We start from the raw sequence: 25,727 nt of genomic DNA, 5'->3' as shown, positions 1-25,727 counted from the left end.
AAAGTCCATAGATGAAACACTTGGAAAAGAATCTGGATAGACAAATTACCACAGAGGAATGGGGTTTGATCTGGAAAAGGGGACCAGAAACCAGAGTCTGTAGCACAATAAAAGAAAATGTCTTTCAGATATTGTTTCAATGGTACCTCACATCAATTAAGTTTAAAACAAATAGAGATTAAATGGGATAAATGTTGGAAAAATTGTGGTGAAACAGCAGATTTTATGCATATATGTTGGTTGTGTCCTGTCATTAGTGTATTGGGATGCAATTTGTAACCAAATATCACAAATGATTGGACATTTATTACCAAATGATCCTTTGGTAATCCTCCTGGGGCTTCCTAGCAGAAATAGTCACACAGAAGGAAATGAAGCATTAATCTCACATCTGCTAGTAGCTGCTAGGCTACAGATAGCCTCCTATTGGAAAAAGAACAATAATCCAACTCTACAGGAATGGTTCCAAAAAAATATGGGAGGTGGTTGTTATGGAAAAGTTAACACAATGATGTACCCAGCAAAACAGTAAGAGCACAAATAGATGCTGAGATATCTGATTACCTTGTACTCAATACTCAAAGTACATTGACCTGCAAAAAAAATCCCAGCAAAACCATCTGATGTTCTAATGTTTTTTCAGTATTAACATTTGATAGCCATGCCTGGTCTGTTAAATGTATGCAATCAGAGACTTTCCTCAATTTAATAGAATCACTATAAACAACATGTCGGCATAATGTAAAGATGCTCACTCTGCATCTTGGTAACTCCTTGTTAAACAGAGATCCAATGATTTAAATGTTTCTCTAAACAAAAGCTCACTGTTGTAATGATTGTTGTATTGTGTCTGATATTTAGATGGCCAAGATTTGTAAACTTGTTAAAATTTTCTAAATAAACAAATAGTTCAAGAGTTCCTTACAGCCATATTGGCCTCTTACTATTTTTCTTCACATCAGGATAGTTTGCTGTTGTACCCTAAATATTGTTTTTCAGCAACTGCCAACTCTCCCAAATTCCTTTTCCCCTCTTAGGTTTTCTTCCCATGGGATCTAATAGTTCTCTCAGTTTGTTAAACTCTGCTTTTTTTAAATCCACTGTCTCTATTCCACTGCTCTTACTCCTTCCTTTCCGCAGATGATGAAATCTCTCATTTCACAATCACTTTTACCAAAGCTGCCATCCATCTTTAGATTTGTAACCAACTCCTCCTTGTTGGTCAGAATCAAGTCTTAAATGGCTATCTCCCCATTTACTTTCTTCACCTTCTGAAACAAGAAGTTGTTCCCAACACATTCCAAGAACTTATTGTGTTTTCCCATATTACTTTTCCAGCAGATATCTAGGTATTTGAAATCCCGCATTACTACCACGTCTTGTGTTTTGGATATTTCTATTATTTGTTCTAGAAATTCCTCATCACCTCCTCTTCCTGATTTGGTTGTCTACAATAGACCCGTACCATGACATCATTCCTGTTTTTTCCACCTTCTATCTTCATCCAGAGACTTTCAACTGGGCCGCATCCCACCTCCTCCTGGACCTCAGAACAAGTGTATATATTGTTGATGTACAGTGTAACAACAGCTCCTTTTTCCCCTGCCTGTCCTTCCTGAACAAGCTCTCCCCTTCTATGCCAATACTCCAGCCATGAGATTTATCCCCCCAAGTCTCTGTGATGCCAATTAAGTCATAATTTAGCTTTTGTAATTAGACTTCCAGTTTTTCCGTCTACTCCTCAGACGCCTTACATTTGTGTACTGACATCTAAAATGTTGAGCAGATTCCCCCAATGTTTTCCTTCTTGTTGCTCCTATTGACCCTACTGTAATCTTCCATTTCATCCCCAACTTCCAGCCCCCTGTCAAGGTAAAAAAAATATATATTTTTTTTTAAATACTTACCCGTTGGTCACCTGCCCCCTTTGAACCTAGTTTAAAGCCCTCTGCACTAGATTGGTGAGTTGGTGTCCCAAAATGCTCTTCCCCTTCATCAGATGGACCCCATCTCTTCCCAGAAGTCCTCCTCCAGGGAACAGAATCCCATGATCAAGAAAGCCAAAGGACTCTTGTCGGCATCATCTGCGTAGCCATGCATTCATCTCCACAATGCATCTGGCCCTTTCCCTCACCTGGCAGGGTGCACGAGACCGCCACCTGTGACCCTGACTCTTTCACCCTCACTCCCAGAGACCTATAGTCACTACTGAGCTGCTCAGGGTCATACCTGGCAGAATCATTAATGCCCACGTCTCTGTAAACAAATATGGATGAAATCAAAATGTTAACACTAGAGTCCATCTGTCAAAACACACTCTACACTCAAGTTAACTTAATTCTCAAATCATCAGCTTCTGGTTTGTTTACACTTGTATGGATTTAAGATCTTATATCTGACAATTATTTTGAAGGCACGCATGCTTTAAAATATATTCTTCGCTGCTTGCATTTTGTGCTCATTAGTCTTCAGATGTATTATTGAACCAAAATATCTCAAATCCAAGCTTATGTCTCCCCCATTGCCACAAAGAAAGGCATCCTGAAGATGGACTGGCACAAACACTATGGAGGAGGACATTTTCCTCAAGGAAACAACTATAAGTAGTAAGAGGCTATTGCTGGAGTGTTTCTTTCAAGTAGGGAGGGAGGAGGGGTGTGGGAGAGGACCATAGACTTTCATATGGGGAAGTTTCTGTAAGTTCAGATAAATATCCAAACTTCTAGATGTTTATCCAAACCATAGATCTCCTTAGGCCTTGAATTAGGATATGGATATGAAAACAACTGAAAATTCACCAAAATGCACACCCAATCTCACTGGCAGACCACAGTTCCCCTTCTCCTTCACCCTAACTGGTTTATTTGAAAAATCTTTCAAGGAAAATGTTACAAAACACTGGCAACAATTCTTGGGCACAGCGAATAAAGTGTTATAAAACCACCCACCAGAATGTAAAGCCTTGGTAAAGCCTTAGTTTGAAAACATACATTTCTATGGAAAAACAAAATGATTATTTAGTGGGTAGCTTTGGTGGGGCAAGATGAAAAAAGTGACTTTGAAAATGCCTGCTATTGTACATGGCTAGTCAGTTTAGCTGTTAATTCTCAGCCGAGCGCCCAAAAATTCAACAACAAAGAGGAAAAAAAAATTGTAGAAAAAAATCAGTTTGGGCATCACTGAATCCTACCCAACGACCTTTAAACAATCCTCCAAGATACCAATGAGGTTAAAACAAAATGTACTGTATTCACCAGTATATTTTGCAATACTACAAAAAGTTTAAAACCTGACATGATAAAATCAATATCAACACAAACATATGTTCACGAAGGAACATTTCAAACAAGCAGAACATGTAATAGAAAATTATTTTAAAAATTAGCCTTAGCCACTTTGTATAATTCACTCTTCCAAATTTAACTGTAGATCTTTAAACCATCTAAAAACTTGGCAGCAGCTTTACACACATTTTATGGACAGTGTGTTACTCAAGCTGTACGTAGTAGAAGTATTTATTAAGCTTGGGAAACCTAAGTAAATTCTGGTAATAGCAGTCCAAGATCAAAATATTTTATGACTGAAGCCAAGTTTTCAAATGTTGATGCCTTAATAGGACACCAAAATCTTGCCTTTGAAGACTCAAATGATCAAGAAACATGTTCTCTGTATTTGGACTTCAGGCAGAAATTCAGTCAGTAATTTATCCATTCATTTATTTCCCCAGTGTATATTATTTACTGTCTCTCACTGGTTTAGATTTTGAGCTCTGAATTTTCTATCTAAATAAAATAAATAAATAAAATAAAAATAAACCATTTACTATTGTCAGCATGTCAATAAATAATACCATTTTACTGAAAGTTGTTGAAATTAAAAACAAGTGTGTACATTAGTTGTAAATATGACTGACTCATGGCATTGAACCAGAGCTTCATTATTCAAAACGAAACAAACAAGAATATATAATTTTTGAAAGTACCTGTAGATTTTCTAACGGAGTCTTTTTTGCAAGTTGGACTTCTTTTTCCATCTGTCCATTTTTCTAGAACAAGCTTTTCCTCTCTATGTATGTCCATATGGAAACTTTCAGAATTCTTCTCAGTCTCAACTTCTTTGCAGCTTGGTGTACAGTCTCCACTGTCCACATTTTCATTATTATTGATATTGTCCTGCTCAACCTTTTCATGCATTCCCATTGCACTGTCACTGCTGGTCAGGACCTCACTCCTATCACCATCAAGCTGATTTTCATTTTCATCAGATGAAGAAGCCAAACGAGTTCCCACATTTCCCACACTGTCACCAGCAAGAAGTCTGTCCTTTAAGTCTATCAGTAGATCATTGGAAGGAAATTCTCCGTCATCCATTAGAGCACCCCTTGTTGAACAGCTTAAACTCTGTCAAAACGATTCTTAGGTCTAAAATATAAAATCAGAAAAAATATTAACAAATATGGAAGAGAGGGTCTTTATGTCTAATTTCAGCCAATATAGAATTAAGCTAGCCAAGGTATGTCTTCCTGAAAAATTTTAAGAGGCCCTTAAATACAGCAGCACTACTGCCACATCACAACACATATAACAAAATTTCTCTACATGTTAAAACCATATTAATGTACATTGTCAATACTGGTCTGGAAGACAGGAGGCTACATTGTGGGCCTTTTTACTGGAATCAATTATATATTTGTATGTACATGTGTGTCCTCCACAGTAGTATTCACAATATTATCAGTAACTAGGAAATAAACTCCTTATCTAGATTTTTAAACAAATAAAATGAAACAATTTTTGTTGAATAAAGAGATGTGGTTCGGCTGAGGTAAAAAAAGGCCGGTGAGAAATAAAAATGGTGGGAGACAAACAAGAGAACTCCTATTCTGCCATACACAATATCACTTCAGATATGCAAAAGAGCACTGTTACAACAGTTAAATATACAGGAAAATTGTTTACTGAATTAAATTATCACATTGTTTTCAAGAGAGCATTAAACATATTTTCAGCACACAAAGCAGCAGATGGAGCTTTAAGAAACAAACCCCTCCCCCATAACTCAGGTAAATTTTGCCTTTTTGTGCATACATAGTTTCAATGAATGCTGAAATTAAATTGATATGTGCAACAAGGCAAAAGTAGACCCCAACAAGAGAAAGTTGTACTGTTCTTACTGAGGTAATTCTACATTTGTATTGACTGCTTACTTCTTTGGCTTTTACAAGCATCACGGTGCTGATGACCTAAGTTATCAAACCATCATAATGATGCATCACTCCAATACATACACAGTATAAAAATAATCTGAAGTGTTTAAGTAATAAACCTAAAAATGCACTGCACACTTGTATTAAAGCAAAGTTTAGAAAAACTTCCAAACATTTTAAGGACAAAAAAAAAAAGAAGACATTTTACAGAACAAGCCGTAAGCAGAATATTTTATCCAGATTTATGTAATGGCCCTAAAGAAATCAACATTTCAGATGAAATACAGACTTAATAAAGTGTGCTTGTGATTTTGTTTTGCTTTACTTTTAAGTACTTTTCAGTGGAACAAAAGATTGAATGGCACCTAAGGAACCCTAGATTTAAAGAGAACACTGGTAGGGTCAAATTGCCTGGCACAAGGAGTTGTAAATACTGCCATCATGTGCCACCAAGACCTCATGCACACCACTGAGTACTGAACCTGAGGGAAAGGAGGTAGTTTGCTAACTGTCACCTGCCCTTTAGGCACTCTCAATGGGGGGTGGGAGGAGGGAAGAAAGGAGGGCAAAAAGCAGATGACCATAGGCAGTAGAGGCTACCAACGGGATTATGTTGAAGCACCATATACACCAGGCTACCAATTCTTAATTTGTAATGAAAGAGGTGCTGGGGCTCAAGCAATTTTTTTTTACAATCATAACTGATGCAGCAAACCCACAGCTAGGATGCTTTTGTTTGTGTGTAACCTTTAAGCTGAACCCCAGGAAAGCTATTTTGGGTGCTTAATTTTTTGGAATTGCTCTTTTAAAATCTAGCAAAAGGCTAAATTCCAGATTTCTTTTCTTCCTTTTTGTTTTTAATAAAATTTACCTTTTTTAAGAACAGGATTGGATTTTGGACGTCCTAAGAGGTTTGTGCATATATTGTTTGATTAGCTGGTGGCAACAGCTAATTTTCTTTGTTTTCTTTCTCAGCTCTTCCCCAAAGGAGGGGTGTGAAAGGGTTTGAGGGTACCCCACTGTGAGGAATTTCCAAGTGCTCCTTCCTGGGTCCAAGGGAGTTTTTTGCATTTGGGTGGTGGCAGTGTTTACCAAGCCAAGGTCAGAGAAAAGCCGTAACCTTGGGAGTTTAATACAAGCCTGGAGCGGAAAGTATTAATTTTTAGAATCCTTGTGGGCCCCCACGTGAGCTTAAAGGGTTACAAGCAAACAAAAGCATCTAGGGTTAGCACAGAGAAGTCCACAAGCCTTAAATATAAACAGAAATAAACCTAATCACGTCTTTCTAAACATTCCTAATTTACTTAGATACTTGGGTTGTTAAAAGTAGTTCTAGATATGATTGGATGATTTTCATATCTGGTTTCAAACTTTACAGAGTATTCCTGGTGCCCCGTCTCTTCAGCTCAGAGAGAACAACCACAGACAAAGGGAAAGTTTTTTCCCCAGTTTTTAAAGTTCTAGCCTTCCCATTGGCTCTTTTGGTCAGGTGCCCACTTTCTTTTCTTTACCTTGGGGACTTTTTAACCCTTTACAGGTAAAGCAAGTAGAGAACAGCTACCAAGAAGGATTTTACAGCTAACTGTCTGGCTGCGTGTCCATCAAAGGGAGCTACCCCGCCCTTCATTTATCACAGGGGCTATGAACTGCCAAGCCTACAGGTACAGGAGCTCAGCCGTAGCAAACCCTGGCATAAATTAAGCATTGAGGCTACCCTAATTACACCTGGCCTTCTAGGCAATACTGCTCACGTTTGGTTCAAGCATTTTCCATTCTGTCCAAATAATTCCATCTATAACCATCTGCTTTTCTTTTGGAGACAAGGCCTCCAGAAATCTTCTGACAGGAAACATCCTTAAATACGTTGTTGTCAAAGAACTACTGTATGCTTCTAGCGCTATTAAACATTATTTACAAAGCCAAAAGAAATTTTGAATAAAAATAGAATATTCAGTCAACCATATTGCACACAAATAAATGAAAGCTAGGAGATTTGTTCATGCTGTTAGAAAGATTTGTTACAGAGCAAAATAAACATAAGCTTAATAAAACTTGAAAGAAGCCATTCTTAGGGCTGGTCTTCACTACCCGCCTGGATCGGCGGTAGAAAATCGATCTCTCGGGGATCGATTTATCACGTCTCGTCGGGACGCGAAAAATCGATCCCCGAATCGACGCGCGTACTCCACCAGCCCAGGTAGGAGTAAGCACCGTCGACGGGGGAGCCGCGGCGGTCGATTTGCTGCCGTCCTCACAGTGGGGTAAGTCGAATCAGATACGCCAAATTCAGCTACACTATTCACGTAGCTGAATTTGCGTATCTTAAATCAACCCCCCCTCCCCTTTAGTGTAGACGTAGGCTTAGAAGTGTCCTGATTCTCAGAAAAGCTAACAATTTGGAGCCTGTATTTGTGGCTACCAGAAAATGAGATTTTTTTGATAGTTTATGCTCTACCTTCATAATTTTCTTGCCCCTCTCCCCATTTTCCCTACATTTTCTTAAAAAAAAAAAGCTTGCTTGCACTTTTGACCAGCCATCTTGATTAGCTTATTTTAAATACCTTGCCCTTTTTGCAATGCAAGTTTTGTCGAACAATTGCCATGCTTGTAGCCTAGGTTTCCTTAGAAAGTGGTTATTTCCCCACACTTCTTAGATATTCACGGGCCACTTCATTAATTGCTTTCCTATAAGTTTTTCAATAGTTTTCAACAGACTTACCCATATAAAAAACCTCCCACAGCATTTGGAGATTGTGAAGCTGGGCAAATGCCAGGAATGTTATGGTGGCCAGTTGCCAAGGAAACTCATAAGATACACATTCTAGAAGTTTTACGGAGAAGGTGCATGTAAGGCTAGGAACACACCATCAGTTTGGTCGGTGCCAGTTATTCCTTTGCTTTGAAAAAGGAGAATTTTACTTTTCTTGTAAATTGGTCATCTTTGAAAAGTGTTGTACATCTGTCAATGCTGAAAGGTTAATGAGTTGTCAGTCAGGCCCACTTGGGTGGAAAGCAGATCTATGTACTTTTTTTGGGGGGCATCTAAACTTATAAAAATGTCATTTTTTGCCATGCATTTCAAAAGCAAAGGAAAGATCTGAGGGTGAAGGAGGTAGCTCAGAGATGATGATTCTGTACATCTAGTGGGAAGCACCTTGTTCAAACACATTTAGACCTTAAAGAGAAATAATGCTGAAATGAGGAGTTAAAACGGGAGAACAAGAAACAAAACAGACCAGAATGAATAGGAAAAGTTACTAAAAAACACTAGAGTATAATTGTGATGGGGTGTACCTGGCCCTTCCAGGAACCCTGCTAGAAGCCCTAAGATCCTACTACATCCCTCCCCAAGAAAGCAGCAGTGAAGATGGGTCCCCTAGGCCTGCCTAGAAAGGCTGCACAGATGCAACCAAGCAGAGCCCAGCAGTTTCAGGGCACGTCTTCACTACCTGCCGGATCGGCGGGTAGCGATCGATCTATCGAGGATCGATTTATTGCATCTAGTGTAGGCACGATAAAATCGATCCCCGATTGCTCTGCCATCGACTCCGGAACTCCACCGCAGCGAGAGGTGGAAGCGGAGTCGACGGGGGAGTGGCAGTGGTCGACTCGCTGCCTTCCTCACAGCCAGGTAAGTCGACCTATAATACACAACTTCAGCTACGCTATTTGCGTAGCTGAAGTTGCGTATCTTAGGTCGACGCCCCCCCTCACCCCCCCATAGTGTAGACCTAACCTCAGATAAAAGGAGCTGCAGGTCAGTTCCTAGCTGGGGCCAGAGGGGCAAAGAAGCGTGCTTTGCTCTGGCCAAAAGAAGCTCAATGAGCTGTATTTGCTAAACCTGGGAGCGTGAGGACATGAGAGCTCTAGCCCTAAGGTAATGGACAGAGATGAAGAGGCCAGGTGGGAAGAGGCCCAGCAACAACCAAGTAAAGGAAGCATCATGTGGCCACTATTTATAGGATCTCTAGGTTGGGACCCGAAGGAATAGGCAGGCCCGGGTTCCCCCACCAGCCAGTGCGGGAGTGGCCTAAGCCCTGGAAAGGAGACACAGGTAGTTTAAAAGCCCCCAAAAAGGGGCCCCGAGACGGGCCTGAAAGCCCCTGGTGAGAATAAACTGGCAGTTTTGATGGGACTCTTTACTAAGTCTTGAGATGGGACTACAGTTCCTTTAGAAGCCCAAGCAGAGGGCTGGATTTAAAGGAGCCCAAGAGGGACTGAAGAGAAAAGACACTCTCAGGAAGGAGGAGCTGAGCCCAGCTTGAGCCAAGGATTGGAAGACTTTTGTTTGTATTTGTTTTAGACTTGAATACCCCAGAAAGGATTCATATTGACTGTGTGACATAACCGGAGACTCAGGCACTGAAGACCTACATAAAGAGGTTGACAACCTACAGGGGGAGCCAGGAGAAAAAAAGATTGCAGCACCACACGCAGACGACAAGAGGCATTCACAGAGAGGTGAGTGTCCCCCCTTACGATAATCTTTAGGAATACAAAACTAAAGTTATGTTGATTTATAAATGATAACCACGTCCCTGTTCAAAATAATAAAACATTTCTCTTCAAACTCAATCTCCGTTTTGAGACTGGGATTTACAGGTCTGTTAATTGTTTATAATTATGCATTTTATGTTTGCAATTTTCTTGGGCAAGTGGTAATTTAATCAAATGAACATATAGTATTTCATTGTTTATGTAACACCTGGACATAGAATTACACACTCAAGACCTGAATGCTGATTAATTACAATCTCAGCCATCATCGAGTTCTATTTAGAAATCCTATCTGGCACTCTGCACGTATATCTGCCACTTCTCCTAGAGATGGCTGCTTTCATGTGGGAGGAAGAAAAACCATGCAAAGGCCCATGAAACGCTTCATTAGGTCAAGTAGTGTCCCCCAATACCTCTCAAAGGGAGATCAGATTAAATTAAACTGTTCCCCTGATTCTGGCAACTGAACTTCAGCAACATAATGCTTCATATTTATTAAATTATAAAAATGGTGCTTTGGAAACATTCAAAGATTTTTATCCTTGAAAACACAAGTTTTATATTCAAACACTAAAAGCTTGTTAAAAGCTTTAGAAATACTATCAAGTACACAGTTCAAATCAGAGATTATCTCAGTTAGTTCTATCATTCCTATTAACTGAAAAACTGTTTTTTAAAAGTCTAACCAAAGAAAGCCAGTGCACACTGCAATCATTAAGAACAAACAAAAGTCACAGCATTATTCCATGAATATTTTAATACTTAGCTTCTTCCGTTTCAAAGGGCTTTACAAATATTAAATAATTATCATAACAGCATATAAAGCAGGTAAGTACTATTAGCCCCTTTTCACACATGGGGACACTGAAAGTGGCTTGCCCAGCATCAAAAAGGAATCACTGTAAAAGCTATGATTAAAATTTAGGAGGTACCTGGGCTCCACTCCTCTGTTTATACCACTAGACTACACCTCTTTCTCTCAAAAAACATATTCCACATGGAAGGAGCAAATTTTCAGGCAGAAAAATTAATCACCTTCCATTATTTTAATGTCTATCTACAACAGGAAAACTATACTTTCTTTATAAAGAGGTACTGATGAATGTCTGCATCCAACATGGACCAACTGTTCTGTTGATTCATGATTTTAAATTTGTTACTTGCGACAGTAAAACTGGTCTATAAAAGCATATGACTTCACACTGCTCACAAAATGAGTGAGCAAACATCCAAGAAAGAATTCCTGCAGCAAAAACTTCTTTTAGGGCAGTGTTGGGATCTTAATTTTCAAATAGAAACTTACTGATTTTTTTTCTTTTAGCTACCAACCCAGCTGTGGCTCCAATCCTCCTATTCTCTGCACCCATGTGGAGCTCTGCTGACTTCAATAAGGCTTGGTGCAGGTGTAGCAGTGCACCTAGGTTCTCTGAATTGAGGAATGATGTCTAGCTCTGTCTAAAACGTTTAATTGTCCAGTTTGAATTCATGGTGCAGAAATATTTCCCCAATAAACAAAAATGAAATTAATTCACTGTTGCAATGAAAAACAGTAATTGTTACCAGAGAATAAGTATTTCACAGTTTGTCACTGAAAACAATAATAGCATATAAACAATAGACAAAATATTGTAGACCTTCCTCCTACACAAAGTTTGCTGGCTTTATCAAATTGAGAAAAAGCCAGCATTGAACAGAACTTTGCTGACATCAAGTGGAGCTGATAACAAAAGTTCTTTGATTCAAGTTGTTACACAGGCTGATGTTAAAAATAAAAAACAGACCTGGTAATTACAGTTCCAGTCCAATCAAGGAATAATGACAAAAAGACAAAATTAGAAAGGAGGAAATTAGATTTGTTTTCAAGTTAAAAAAACGAAGAAGCAAACAATGTTTATGAATTTCTATACCACTCTTCACTGTGGTATCTTGGCACTATATTTAAAATTGATTTATTTCAATTCACAAAGGACCATGCTCTTCACCATCCCTTGTTTTATGATACTTTACTTCAACTGATTTTTTTTAAATTGTTTGTTTTTGTGTAGTGCTACTGTGGTTTTCTTTTTTAATTCTTATTGAATAATTATTACAGTAACTCCTCGCTTAATGTTGTAGTTGTTCCTGAAAAATGCTACTTTAAGCGCAATGATGTTAAGCAAATCCAATTTCCCCATAAGAATTCATGTAAATGGGGGGGTTAGGTTCCAGGGAAATTTTTGTCGCCAGACAAAAGACTTACACACACACACACACACACACACACACACACACTATAAGTTTTAAACAAACAATTTAATACTGTACACAGCAATGATGACTGTGAAGCTTGGTTGAGGTGCTGAAGTCAGAGGGTGGAAGAGGATGGGATAAATGATGAACTAGCACTCAGCTGAACCCTCAAGGGTTAACATGCTGTTAATGTAGCCTCACACTCTACAAGGCAGCAGGAATGGAGGGAGGGGAGACAGCATTGCCCCTTTAAGTACGCTGACCCCACTCTAAGTACACTGCCTTTTTAAGCAGATCAACAAGTTGAGTCAGCAGCTGCTGCCAGCAAGCTCCCTCCGTCCTGAGCCCTGTTGTGTTCCCCTCTTGCCCCCCCGTCTGTGGAGATGGGGTAAAGGAGAGGGGTGCAGAAGCAGGGTGAAGGGGATACCCTGACATTAGCACCTTGTGACGGGTTGGATCACAGAAACCCGCTTGGGACCTGCCAGCCGATGTGCCAAGACTACTTCTATCCCTGTTTTCCCTGCCAGATCAGGACTCCAGCACCCTGTCTTGCTGAGCCAGACACTCCCGTCTGCTCCAATACAGACCCAGGGTCTGAATTACCTGGCCCAAAGCTGCAGGTTTACCCGAAAACAGCCCACAGAAGTGTGCTTATCTTTAGCACTCAGATGCCCAACTCCCAATGGGGTCTAAACCCAAAGAAATCCGTTTTACTCTGTATAAAGCTTATGCAGGGTAAACTCATAATTGTTCGCCCTCTATAACACTGATAGAGAGATACGCACAGTAGTTTGCTCCCCCAGGTATTAATACATACTCTGAGTTAATTAATAAGTAAAAAGTGATTTTATTAAATACAGAAAGTAGGATTTAAGTGGTTCCAAGTAGTAACAGAAAGAACAAAGTAAGTCACCAAGCAAAATAAAATAAAATGCACAAATCTATGTCTAATCAAACTGAATACAGATAATCTCACCCTCAGAGATGCTTCAGTAAGTTTTTTCTCAGACTGGACACCTTCCAGGCCTGGGCACAATTCTTTCCCCTGGTACAGCTCTTGTTCCAGCTCAGATAGTAGCTAGGGGATTCTTCATGATGGCTCTCCTCTCTCATCCTTTCTTCTGTTCCACCCCTTTATATATCTTTTGCATAAGGCGGGAACCCTTTGTCCCTCTGGGTTTCCACCCCCCCTCACTGGAAAAGCACCAGGTTAAAGATGGATTCCAGTTCAGGTGACATGATCACATGTCACTGCAAGACTTCATTACCCACTTGCCAGCACACACATATACAGGAAGACTCCCAGGTAAAATACAGCCATCTGCAGACAATGATCCTGGTTAATGGGAGTCATCAAGATTCCAAACCACCATTAATGGCCCACATCTTGCATAATTACAACAGGCCCTCAGAGTTATATTTTATATTTCTAGTTTTAGATACAAGAGTGGTACATTTATACAAATAGGATGATCACACTCAGTAGATCATAAGCTTTGTAATGATACCATATGAGACCTTTTGCATGAAGCATATCCCAGTTACATTATATTCACTTATCATATTTTTATAAAACTATATAGACTGCACAACGTCACACACCCTTCTTTCCCTCCCTTCCCCCCGCACAGCAAGCAGGAGGCTCCTGGGAGCAGCTCCAAGGCAGAGGGCAGGAGCAGCACACGGCAGTGGGGGGAGGACAGCTGAACTGCTCGGCAATTGATAGCCTACTGGGCAGCTGCCGCACAGGGAACCTAGGGGACCGGGGAGCTGATGGGAGGCTGCCGGTCCACCCTGGTTCCAAGCCCCCACCAGCTAGCTCCAACGGACTGCTCTTTCTGCAAGCAGTAGACAAAGCAGGTGGCTGCCAAACAACATTATAAGGGAGCATTGCGCAACTTTAAATGAGAATGTTCTCTAATTGATCAGCAACGTAACAACCAAGCAACGTTAACTGGGACGATGTTGAGGGAGGAGTTACTGTACCTATAAGATGGTTCTTGCATACGACTCTAAATAGTAAAGGCTCAGGGATCATTCCTGATCTTTACATGGCACTTCTACAGCCAAATATTTGCCACCAAGAACATCCTCCATTAGGCCTAGAGAGTTTCACTCAATGTGATTAAGCATTATTATCCCCGTATTACAGAGGGGGAACTTAGACAAGGTTAAGTGACTTACCAAAGAACACAACAGATCTCCGGCAGGTCAGGCAACAGAACCCATGTTTTTTTATTCCCAGTCTGATGCCCTATCCACTGGACCATGCTGCATCCTGAAGCTTGTTTGGGACCTTCTGTACTGCAGTAATATAACCTGGAGGTGAGAAAGCATAGATCATTTTGATAGTCTCTTCGGAGAAGAATGATGGCATTTTTTTTAGCTACCTGAAGATAGGGACAAAAAATGCCCTTTTCTATCACTATTTCGTCTAAGAACAGCAGAGTCCAATAAGACTTAAACTCCACACTACATGGATGATCAATGCCCACAGTAGAGGATAACAGAGTTTCAGGCACTTCCTTGAAGTACTGTCCTCTCCCAACTAGTATCACCATTTTACCAGGGGTGAACATGAGCCAGCTGTTTTTCATCCAGTGCCTGAGAGAAATAAGTACATAGTTGACAGAAATGCATATGACATGCAATAATATTATGAATAGTGTAGGAATTGCTGTATATTATTCTATGTATATCGATATGTAATAATGGTATGAACACTATGTGACCAGGTCAGCGAGGTGAAGTTATTCTATATTTGGTTATAAGACCTTCCAGTGTGAATCCATTGTTCTCACTTATGTTGGGGCTCTGAGAAGAACAAACAAGGAAGCAACAGAATGGGTTCCCAGATAAGAACAGTTAAGTGCACACCAGAAAGATAAAGAGGCCCAGCTGTTAGATACAGGATTTGTGAAATTATCTCCCTCCAATAATTTGTAAACCTTGTTTCACAATGCTGGGATCTACCAGATCAAAGGGCTATAAACAGTTAGTGTTTTGATTCCAGGGTGCAGAGGGAATGGGAGGGAGGCAGTTGTCAGAAGCAGTTCAGGGGACAGGCTGACACAGAAAGAGGCAGGCGCTAGAGAGGAGCCTAAAGGAACTGGGCCTTCTCATACGCAGGGCATGGTAAGTGTTAGAGAAAAGCAAGCATTACATTTTTTTCTTAAATGCTTTTGTTCTAAATAAATTATACTTTGCTTTAAGAAAGCTGTTTGGTTACTAGATACCACTAACATGCCCCTGAAGGGAACAGAACTGCAGGGTCTGAGCCAAAGCCAGACCTGCTGCAGTGATCATGGTTGATATAAAGGGGACTGCAAGTCAGTACCCAGTTTAAGAGTGGGAGAATCATGTGATTCTGCCCTGAGAGAGGTAAAGGCACAAGGCCTAACACCTGAGGAGGTACATGTGACGTTGCAGTCTATACAATTTTATAAAAATATACTAATGAGTGAATATAATGTAACTGGAATATGCTTCATGCAAAAGGTCTCTTGAAAGGTATCATTACAAAGCTTATAAATCTACTGAGTGTGTTCATCCTATTTCTATAAATGTATCACTCTTGTATCTAAAACTAGAAATATGAAATATAACTCTGAGAGCCTATTGTAAGTATGCAAAGTGTGGGCAATTAATGGTGGTTTGGAATCTTGATGGCTCCCATCAACCAGGATAATTGACTATGGATGGCTCTGTTTGCAGGCAAGCCTTCCTGTGAGTCAGGCTGGGAGGAATGAAGGCTTGGGGCTTACAGTAACATGTGATCATGTCACCTGAACTAAAATCCATCTTTAACCTAGTGCTTTTCCATTGAGAAGGTGGGGGGTGGGAACACAGAGGGACAAAGGATTCCCACCTTATGCAAAAGATATAAATGGGTGGAACAGAGGAGCCATCATGAAGAATCTTCTAGCTACCACCTGAGCTGGAACAAGAGCTATACCAAGGGAAAGAATTTTGCCCAGGCCTGGAAGGTGTATAGTCTGAGAAAAAAAAGAACAGGAGTACTTGTGGCACCTTAGAGACTAACAAATTTATTAGAGCATAAGCTTTCGTGGACTACAGCCCACTTCTTCAGATGCATATAGAATGTATGTGTGTATATATATCTCCTCAATATATGTTCCATTCTATATGCATCCGAAGAAGTGGGCTGTAGTCCACGAAAGCTTATGCTCTAATAAATTTGTTAGTCTCTAAGGTGCCACAAGTACTCCTGTTCTTCTTTTTGCGGATACAGACTAACACGGCTGCTACTCTGAAACCTGAGAAAAAAAACTTACTGAAGCCCCTCTAAAAGGGTGAATTATCTGTATTCAGTTTGATTAGACATAGATTTGCGTGTTTTATTTTATTTTGCTTGGTAACTCACTTTGTTCTGTCTGTTACTACTTGGAACCAGTTAAATACTACTTTCTGTATTTAATAAAATCACTTTTAACTTATTAGTTAACCTGGAGTATGTGTTAATATCTTGGGGGGCAAACAGCTGTGCATATCTCTCAGTGTTATAGAGGGCAAACAATTTATGTGTTTACCCTGTATACGCTTTATACAGGGTAAAACGGATTTATTTGGATTTAGACCCCATTGGGAGTTGGGCATCTGAGTGTTAAAGACAAGAACACTTCTGTAAGCTGCTTTCAGGTAAGCCTACAGTTGTTAGGGGACGTGATTCAGACCTGGGTCTGGGTTTGCAGCAGGCTAGCGAGTCTGGCTAAAATCAGGCAGGGCACTGAAGTCTTAAGCTGACAGGGCAGGAAAGCAGGGGCAGAAGTAGTCTTGGCACATCGGGTGGCAGCTCCCAAGGGGAGTTCTGTAATCTAACCCATCACAGTACACTCAGAGAAACCAAGAGGGGTCTACAGTGCAGTTAGCTCTGTCACACATGGAACATCTGGTTGATGATCTAAACCTTAAACAACTAGGAGTTCACTCATCTTATACTGCATAACAATTTCTTTCCAGACTTCACATGCTTGTCTTCTGATCTTTTCAACACCATTATTATTGTATTTGTCACTAAATATTTATTGGAAATAACTGAATTTTAAACTAAAGAATAAAATCAGATGTTTCCAAGAAACTGCATTTGATCTGCATTTCTGAAGTTCTTTGATACATTCTGCATATTTTTCCTCCCTCTTAAATCTTCACACTTAAGTTTTCTCCAGAAAGCTTCAGGTCCTCTTTCCCTATCCCCACAAGTGCAAATTTTATTACATCTCTGGGCTTCACTCCAAATTAAGAAATCCAAGATTAGACACTGACTGAAGTTACCTAAAGGAACAAGGAATGGTGAGGAGGAGAGTGGAGTATTAAGTGTACATGCATGTACAGAAAGTTATTATTTCTAAGATCCAGGAAGCTTTCCCACTCAAATAACTAACCTGCTTTGCCGAATATAGTGTACATTAAAGGAATCAGAGTTTTGGGGTATTTTTAAATGAGCCATACACATAAAATATATATTTGATAGTGAACTGAAAAGTGTACAGTAATTCATAACTCAATTGTACATCTCATGCTTTCTGTGCCACACAAAATAAGGAAGTACAAGATACATAGCAAGCTAATAATTAAATATATGAATGAGGTTTCAGTACTAGGTTTATCCTCCACTGCCTTATCCAAGGCACTAGCAGCAATGAAAGGAGGAGGGAAAGCCTCTCTTAGCTATTAGTCTGTCCATTCAACACAAAATTCAATTAGCCCTGCCTTCAGAGAGAAGTTAAGGCATATAAAATTTAGCTAATCCAATCATTCAATTGCACGGATGATTTTTTCAATTCATGATCGCCATATGACATCTGTAAGATCAGTTTTGATTATAAAATGTGATTGTTGTTGCTAGAGAATGTTTTCACCCCTCAGCTCACTACTACAACGGAATGTAGTTAAACATAGGATTTTCATGACTAGCCATTAAGATATGTCTACAATTTAAGTTCCAAAGGACACACTAACTAGAGATACCCACAGTATGAGTGCCTTTTTAGTTACAAATTATCCAGCAGCACAAACAATTAGGCCAGGTCTACACTAACCCCCTAATTCGAACTAAGGTACGGAACTTCAGCTACGTGAATAACATAGCTGAAGTTCGAAGTACCTTAGTTCGAACTTACCTTGGTCCACACTCGGCAGGCAGGCTCCCCCGTCGACTCCGCGGTACTCCTCTCGCCGAGCTGGAGTACCGCAGTCGACGGCGAGCACTTCCGGGTTCGACTTATCGCGTCCAGACTAGACGCGATAAGTCGAACCCAGAAGTTTGATTGCCAGCCGCCGAACTAGCGGGTAAGTGTAGCCAAGGCCTCAGTTTCAACTGTGAGCTATTTTATACAGCTTGTTGGAAGTAGCACGTCTTAAACAAAATTTTAAACTTAATTTCCAAAGCAATAAGACACAGTACTGTGTGTTTTAAGTCAGCTTAAATATTAGGAATTTAGAATACTGAAGCTGGTAGAAGTCAGAGATGGAAAAGACCTATTAGGTCACTGAATCGATCCCCCTGCCAATACAGGATTGTTCTCTGAAGTATTAATATTTTGTCCATTCTAGATTTAAATGTCTGAAGTGATGCGGTTTCCACCACTTTCATTGGGAGTCTATTCCACATTCCAAATCTTAATACATCTCACAATCAGGCATCATTTCCTGGTAGTCAGCCTAAATTTTCCTTTTCTCAGTTTCATCCTTTACTCCTGTGTATTGACCTTGGTGATTATATCCTTCACACATTTGAAAGCATCTCCTCCTCCTCACCAATGTCTCTCATCTACACATACATATTTAGCTCTTTTAATCTTCCTTTGAAAGTCAGTTCCTTCACCTACCAGATGACTTTTGTTGCTCTACTCAAAACCAACCCTAATTATAAACCTTTTTGGTGATGTAGCAGCCAGAACTGATATCATTCCTGGTGTGTTGCATCATATCCATAAAGAGGGGATATCAATATCTCCCATTTCAAGGTTGTGATGCTCTTACATATTCAGACCAGAGCTGCATTGGCCTTTTATCACTCATGTCACACGCAAACTCATGACTAATCTGTTCTCCATAACAACCCTAAAATTTCTCTCTGCATTACAGCATTCCAAGTTTCTCTACTCCATCTACTATCCATGTTTCAAATTCTATTTTCTCCTAGCAGATTAGCATTAGCATCAGACCCTGGCAAGAGGCAGAAGGAGCCTGGCTGGCGCTGGCTGCAGGGGTGGCTCTATGTTTTTTGCTGCCCCAAGCACGGCAGTTAGGTGGCTTTCGGCGGTGCGCCTGCGGGCGGTCTGTTGGTCACGCCAATTCGGCGGCATGCCTGTGGGAGGTCCACCGGGGCCACGCCTTCGGCGTCCCTGCTGCCGAATCCATGGGAACATTGGATGTCCTGCAGGCATGCAGCCGAAGGCAGCCTCACTGCCACCGTCACAGCGACTGAGAGGCCACCTCCCACAGCTTGCTGCCCCAGGCACGCACTTGCTGCGCTGGTGCCTGGAGCTGCCCCTGGCTGGCCGAAGCCCTATGTTCCTAGTCCAAGTCTCTTTGTATTTCTCTGTCCTCCCAAGTACTTGTAACTCCTCCCCATTTAGCATCACGGTGTATTGAGGACTATGTTGAATTGTACATTATCACTTGATGGGTATGTCAACAAGACAATTGGACACCTGCAGTTGGCCTTTGCCAGCTGACTCAGACTTGTGGGGCTGTTTAATTGCAGTGCAGATGTTTGGGCTGCAGCCCGAGTTCTGGGACCCTCCCATCTCTCAGGTTTCTAGAGCCGGGCTCCAGCCCAAGCCTAAATGTTTACACTGTAATTAAACAGCCCCTTCACCTGAGCTCCACAACCCTGAGTCAGCTGGCACAGGCCAGATGCAGGTGTCTAATTGCAGTGTAGACATACCCTAAGACAGCAGTTCTCAACTGAGGGTCTGTGGCCCACTGGGGGGTTGTGAACAGATTTCAGAGGGTCTGCCAAAATAAACAAGAGAGTAGGGCCGGTGTTAGACTCACTGGGGCCCGGGGCTGAAGCCGAAGCCAGAGCAACTTAGCTTCATGGGACAATTGCCCTGCTTGCTATCCCCGAACACTGGCCCTGCCTTTTAATCTATTGGATATGCCAAAAAAGCCAGTTGTTGTGGCACAGGTAGGCTGTTAAGTTTTTATAGCATATTTGGGGTGGGGGAAGACTCAGAAAGAAAAAGGTTGAGAACCTCTGCCCTAAGAATGTGTGGTGGAGTGTTGTCCTGGTCATGCTTGCAGGCTAGGGGGCTCTGTCACAAAGTTTGTGATCTGAGTCAGTATAAAAAGAGCCAGCTTAAAGCAAGGTGGGTATGAGTTGTGCCTTTCAGCTTTAAGAAGCATGCCATTTTCTCTCTCTGTTTTGGGATTTTGTGTGTTATTCTGAAATCTAGGAAATACAATAGTGTTATGTTGCAACCTTCCAGCAAGAGTATCTATGGCAAGCATCATCTGCAAATATCATTAAAACGCTGTTTATTTACTCTAAGTTATCATTAACAAAGATGTTGAATAAGACTGGATCTAATACTGATCCGTATGATTGGCTAGTCAACCATCCACGCTTTCCCTAGATGTTGCTGTTTAATATTACCCTTTGATTATATGCCTGAGTTTTCAGTTCACAAGCCAGTTTGCACTGACTTGTTAAATAAACATTTCATACTGCTATGAAATCCTAACTAAAATTCAAATGTTTCAATCTATTGTGTTATCATCCACTTTTATTTAACTATCAAAAATAGCATAAGTTTTTTGGCACGATTGATTCTTTATCAACTTATGCTACTTTTTACACACAGTCCTGATATCGCTGACATTTACTTTTTAAAAAGATATTTATTCCATTATTTTACTGAAAATAGAAGCTCTATTTACAGATCAATGTTTTGGAACATTGGCATGGTTGCGGATTTTCTTTGGTACCTCCCCAGTTGTCTGTGTTTCAAGAAAAATACTCCATGGTAGACTAAATCTGTTCATTGATTCCCTTAAGAATGCACATCATCCAGGCATATGTATGTACAAATCTTCCAGGTAGCCAAGTTTTTTAACGCAGCCATCACCATACAATCGGAGGACTTTGCTCCTGCACTTACTGAAGTGAATGCAAACCTCCCATTGACTTATATGTTGGAGAAACTGGCCTGTAGAGCCTAAGAATATTCCCTTACTTTCCTCTTTCCCTATGGTTATTTTTATAGGCTCTCCCTTCAAGCTTTTAATTTTTCTTTTTAAAGGTTATTTTGAAAAAGGAGTTGAATATCTTAGCCATTTTAAAAATCACTAGTTTAGTTCCCCATCTCATTTATTCATTTTCTCCTTTTTACCACTCCCAACCCCCACCTTATACTATGTCAGCCTTCTTATTCCATCTAACTTGTTTGGCTTTCATCAGCTCATTCTGCATTGGTTGCCCATATCTTTTCCCTGCAAACCTTAACTGACTATTTTGTGTTTACTTGTCTCTGCTTCTATTTCCATTAACTTTTTTAAAATCGCAAAAATTTCAGCAATCATAGAGACTGCTTCTGTCACAATTTGCATTTCATTTTTTGAAGTTACAGTATTGCAATAATGTTAACTTTTTATTAACAACTGTCTACCTCAGAAGAATGAAAGACTCAGCTGACCCTACCAAGATTAGAGCCTAGGATTCCAGGAAGTTTAGCTATTTGAGAGTTATCCTTTTTCAATGTTGTAAAACTAGTGACTGCACTAGAAGAATTAAGACTCAAATGGACATTATCAAGTCAAACTGTGCAAAGTTTACCAAAATGTTTTCAACAGCAGCAACAGTTAGTCTATGACCATTTAATAAAAAGTGGGCAAAAATTATGGCTGAGTTGGGTCAGCAAAAATGAAAATCTGGTGTTTTTTTGAGGTGTGTGGGGGTGTGGGTGGGTGTGGGGGGGTTACATTACTGTTTTTAAGAGACCTTTTATTTAGAGGTTAGTGATAGAACGGCCAAGTAAGCTTGGCTGTGAACTTGGATTTTTTTTAAAATCAGTTTTCTTCTCTCATATAAAACTTCAGTGCTGGCATGAAGCCAATTATTGTTAACCAAAACCTTCAAGGAACTAAGTTTTCAGTGGTTCCCCGTACTCCTTTCTCAATTTTAAATGACTATCATCGTAAGTCTTGCAGGAGAACACAGTCTATTCCAAATGGTTTTCATTAGTTCAAAATAAAAGAACTCAGTGTAACTCTTGTCTGCATTGGAGAAGATGGTACTATATGGTTAGACACAGTTGAGCCTATTATATAGAACATGAATATTCATTTTACCCACACAAAGAATATTAGCCAGAGCTAACATGCTTACAGAGTACAAGTGAATGGGAAAGTCTAGAGAGCACAGCTATAAGCCTATAAAGCATCACCTAAAGTGCAACTTCATGACACAATATGAAAAAAACTACATGAAGTACACCATCTCTGGTTTACTGCATTATTTTAAAAATGACAACTCTTAACTAAGATACCGTTACAAGAGCTAATTGGCAAGGAAACTTTATATACCCTTATAAAGGGAAAGATCTACTTTAAAAAAAAAGTATGCTCTTAGGTGCAGGTTTTCCACAACTAATGTTTGATTATTTTATTATTAATCAGATAAAAATCTCTGTGAAATGGTGGCAACAGCAAGGACACAGCTCCTGTGGGATGCCCTTGCCTCCTCACACTCAAAACAGAAAGTATTAGATGCTAAGATAGTGCTAGTTGATCATGCACAACTCATTGCTGTGTGCTTGTGAAAGGGAGCACATGGAAAGAGAAGGTAGTGTCTCATCTAACTATCATTGCCTCAGAAAGCCAAAAAACTTCCAGCTGGGGAAATTCTGCTCTAGCTTGTGCTAGAAGCACAAGATTCAAGGGTGAAAACCCTCTCAAAGTGGGTTTTTTAAGTTTTTTTTGAAGGACCAAAAATTACTTTAAGGCTACAGTTTCACCATCCAACCTTCCATTCCTACAGAGATAATTACCACTCTGGACTGTTGCCTTGCAGCATCGACTCATTAGTGGTTTATCTCAACACAGGATAATCTTGTTATGTACAATCTCATTATTGGATATCCTCACTATTGGACAATTTCTAATAGCCTTTTGTGTATGTACGTCAGCTGGCTATATTTCCCTCTATGAAAGAATGCAGTGCAGATTCAAATAACCCCTGAGAAGTCTCTTGCTTCCTTGGTCAGATATTCTCTTTAGTAGTTCTATCTCAGAACATGTGAAATCTGAGCATCCTTCAGGAAGCACATGTAATCAATAGTGGTTTGTCTAATTCCAGTTTATTTTCAAACAACATGTCCGGGCATACACACAGTTTAGTGGTTTGTCACTTTCTAGTGTTAGAGTGATATCTGTCAAGTGACATTAATTGGCACTTAATCTTTATATACCTCTACCCCGATAGAACGCGGTCCTCGGGAGCCAAAAAAATCTTACCATGTTATAGGTGAAACTGCGTTATATCGAACTTGCTTTGGCCTGACTGTGGGCAGGTAGTTTGGCGCGCTATGGACCCGGAGAGCCCGCCCGGCGTTGCTGCCAGTGGGGTGCAGCCTGCCAGCCGGGCCCACTGTGTGCCGAGCCTTCTCGGTGCCAGTTGGAGCCCGTGTGACGTTCCCCTGCACTGCAGCTCCCCTCCTCGGGCAGTGGCTCCCCCCTGCTCCCTGTCCCCTGACCACCCCCCAAGACCCTCTGCCCCTTATCCAACCGTTCGGCCCTGGCCCAGCACCCTTAACACGCCGCTAAGAGCAGCGTGTCGGAGCCAGACACGCTGATCCGCCAGAGCACACAGCCCCGCTCCCCAGAGCACACAGCCCCGCTCCCCAGAGCACTGCTTTACCGCATTATATCTGAATTCTTGTTATATTGCGGTAGAGATGTATTTATAATACCTATATATCAGGAATAGTAAATTACTAGGAGTCTTCTGAGAAGAAGCCTCCATATGCTGTTTTCAAGGTCTAATTTTCCCAGTTATACTAATTACACAGCTCTGAGAAGCAGTCCTGAAAATACACCAGACAAAATCTACTCTCCCATCCTTACCATGATGATGAAAAAAAAAGTTTTTACTGTAAAACATTGCAAGGCTACATCATGGACACAAACCACACCGCTTTAAAAATAACCTAAACTCAAATATCAGTAGTGTTTTAAATAATAGAAGTGGAGAGGGAAAAGCAGGTATGAAATGACAGTAACGTTCTTGATGCCTGCCATTTTGTCAAACTGTATTAGGGCTGGAACACAGATTTAACTAAAATAGTTCAGAACCTGTGTTAGTGAAATCAGTGCAACTTCCCAAGTTAAGTTAGTGCTTAAACTGTGTAGACCAGCCCTCGGTGAGAAATGATAATACCTACCAACTGCTTTTAAAAATGAATAAATAGAGTAAATTATTGTACATTTGAAAAGATTAAAACAAAGTATTTTCAGACATTTATGCTATAGCTAGTTTTTACTTTTGTGTTTTATAAAAATACCTGACATTTTCCCTTTTCAAGTTTCATTGGGGCAAATTCTGCATTCAGATACATTGTGATTTAAACTGATATAGCAGAACAGAATTTGGCCCTTGGTGGTGGTTGTTTTTTTTAAAATGTGTACTAATTGTTTTATCCCTTGTTATCATCCATAGTAAAACACTATTTTGAAGTGCAATTGGTAAAGTCTGGCAGTTAGACCCATTGCTGATTGCCCACATTTTGTTTGGGTTTTTAGAGTCCAAGATTGAGGCTACATTATCACTATGGGGGAGGGTCGATTTAAGAAACTATTCACGTAGCTGAATTCAACATATCGGATCCGACTTACCCCGTTGTGAGGACGGCGGCAAATCGACCTCCGCGGCTCCCCCGTCGACGGCGCTTACTCCTACCTCCGCTGGTGGAGCACAAGCGTCGATTTGGGGATCGAATCTCGTGTCCCAACGAGACACGATAATTCGATCCTCGAGAGATCGATTTCTACCCGCCAATTCAGGCGGGTAGTGTAGACATAGCCTTACAGCTAAAGGAACCAACAATTTAACATCTATTGGGCAAGCCCACAAGAAGCTTTTCCTTAAGCCCAGTTTGCATTATACTTTAAGTTTTTAAAAATGTGTCCATTGTTGCATCTCTGAATACATGTACAAATACAAAATGTAATATAAAAAATTTGAGATTCCAGGACCGTCATTCATTTTTTTGTGTGTCACTCTGAAGCCTAGAATGTCTGAATTAGTGCGAAACGCTGGAAATAGCTACAAGCATGATTGAGAACTCTTATTTGTTCAGACTATCACCAAGTTCAATCATCACTGTGATTTGCAGTCTTATCATCCAATGTTCAAATTCTCAACCATTTTCAGCTTTTTTTTTATACTTTACAAATTACATGCATATGACAGCAGCAGTTTTCATAGAGTATAAAATTTAAGAACTTTCTATCCAACAAACCTAAGTACATACATACCTCATCCACGTGTGAAAAAGAATGTATGTATTGAAAATATATTTAAGGCTAGATCAATATAATACCATCTGAAGGAGATACAAGCATGGATAACTGTAGAAAGCTCCACATTGAGATAAATTATTTTAATCCTTGAGAAAAAAATGCTATTTTGGACACCTGGGAATCAGGATCCAAAGGTTTTCCTAGATTGAGAAACCTTCCTTGACAAAGGTGAGGAAGCCACCCTCAGTAAACTCCAACTAACAAGTATTACCTGTCTTATCTGAATTGAGCATTAGCTAGCTCACTCGCA

General features: G+C 40.3%; 1 protein-coding gene across 4 annotated transcripts in view; it reads right to left on the bottom strand.

Moving 5' to 3' along the window:
* The window catches only part of CNST (consortin, connexin sorting protein), a 100,678-nt gene that overhangs the window by 65,594 nt on the left and 9,357 nt on the right, over positions 1 to 25,727 (bottom strand). For 3 of the 4 annotated variants that reach the window (XM_005311502.4, XM_042845839.2, XM_065589177.1), the window contains exons 4-5: positions 14,117 to 14,251; positions 3,983 to 4,421 (exon numbers count right to left, since the gene is read on the bottom strand). In XM_005311502.4, the coding sequence (XP_005311559.2) occupies positions 3,983 to 4,370 (388 nt within the window). In that variant the 5' untranslated portion in view covers positions 4,371 to 4,421; positions 14,117 to 14,251. The remainder of the gene's footprint in view (positions 1 to 3,982; positions 4,422 to 14,116; positions 14,252 to 25,727) is intronic. The other variant, XM_065589178.1, reaches the window with a different exon arrangement.

This window comes from Chrysemys picta, chromosome 3 (assembly GCF_011386835.1).
Source record: "Chrysemys picta bellii isolate R12L10 chromosome 3, ASM1138683v2, whole genome shotgun sequence".
Classification (NCBI taxonomy): Eukaryota; Metazoa; Chordata; order Testudines; family Emydidae; genus Chrysemys; species Chrysemys picta.
Note: the sequence above shows the minus strand (reverse complement) of the source record. Positions and strands in the feature narration are given on the sequence as shown.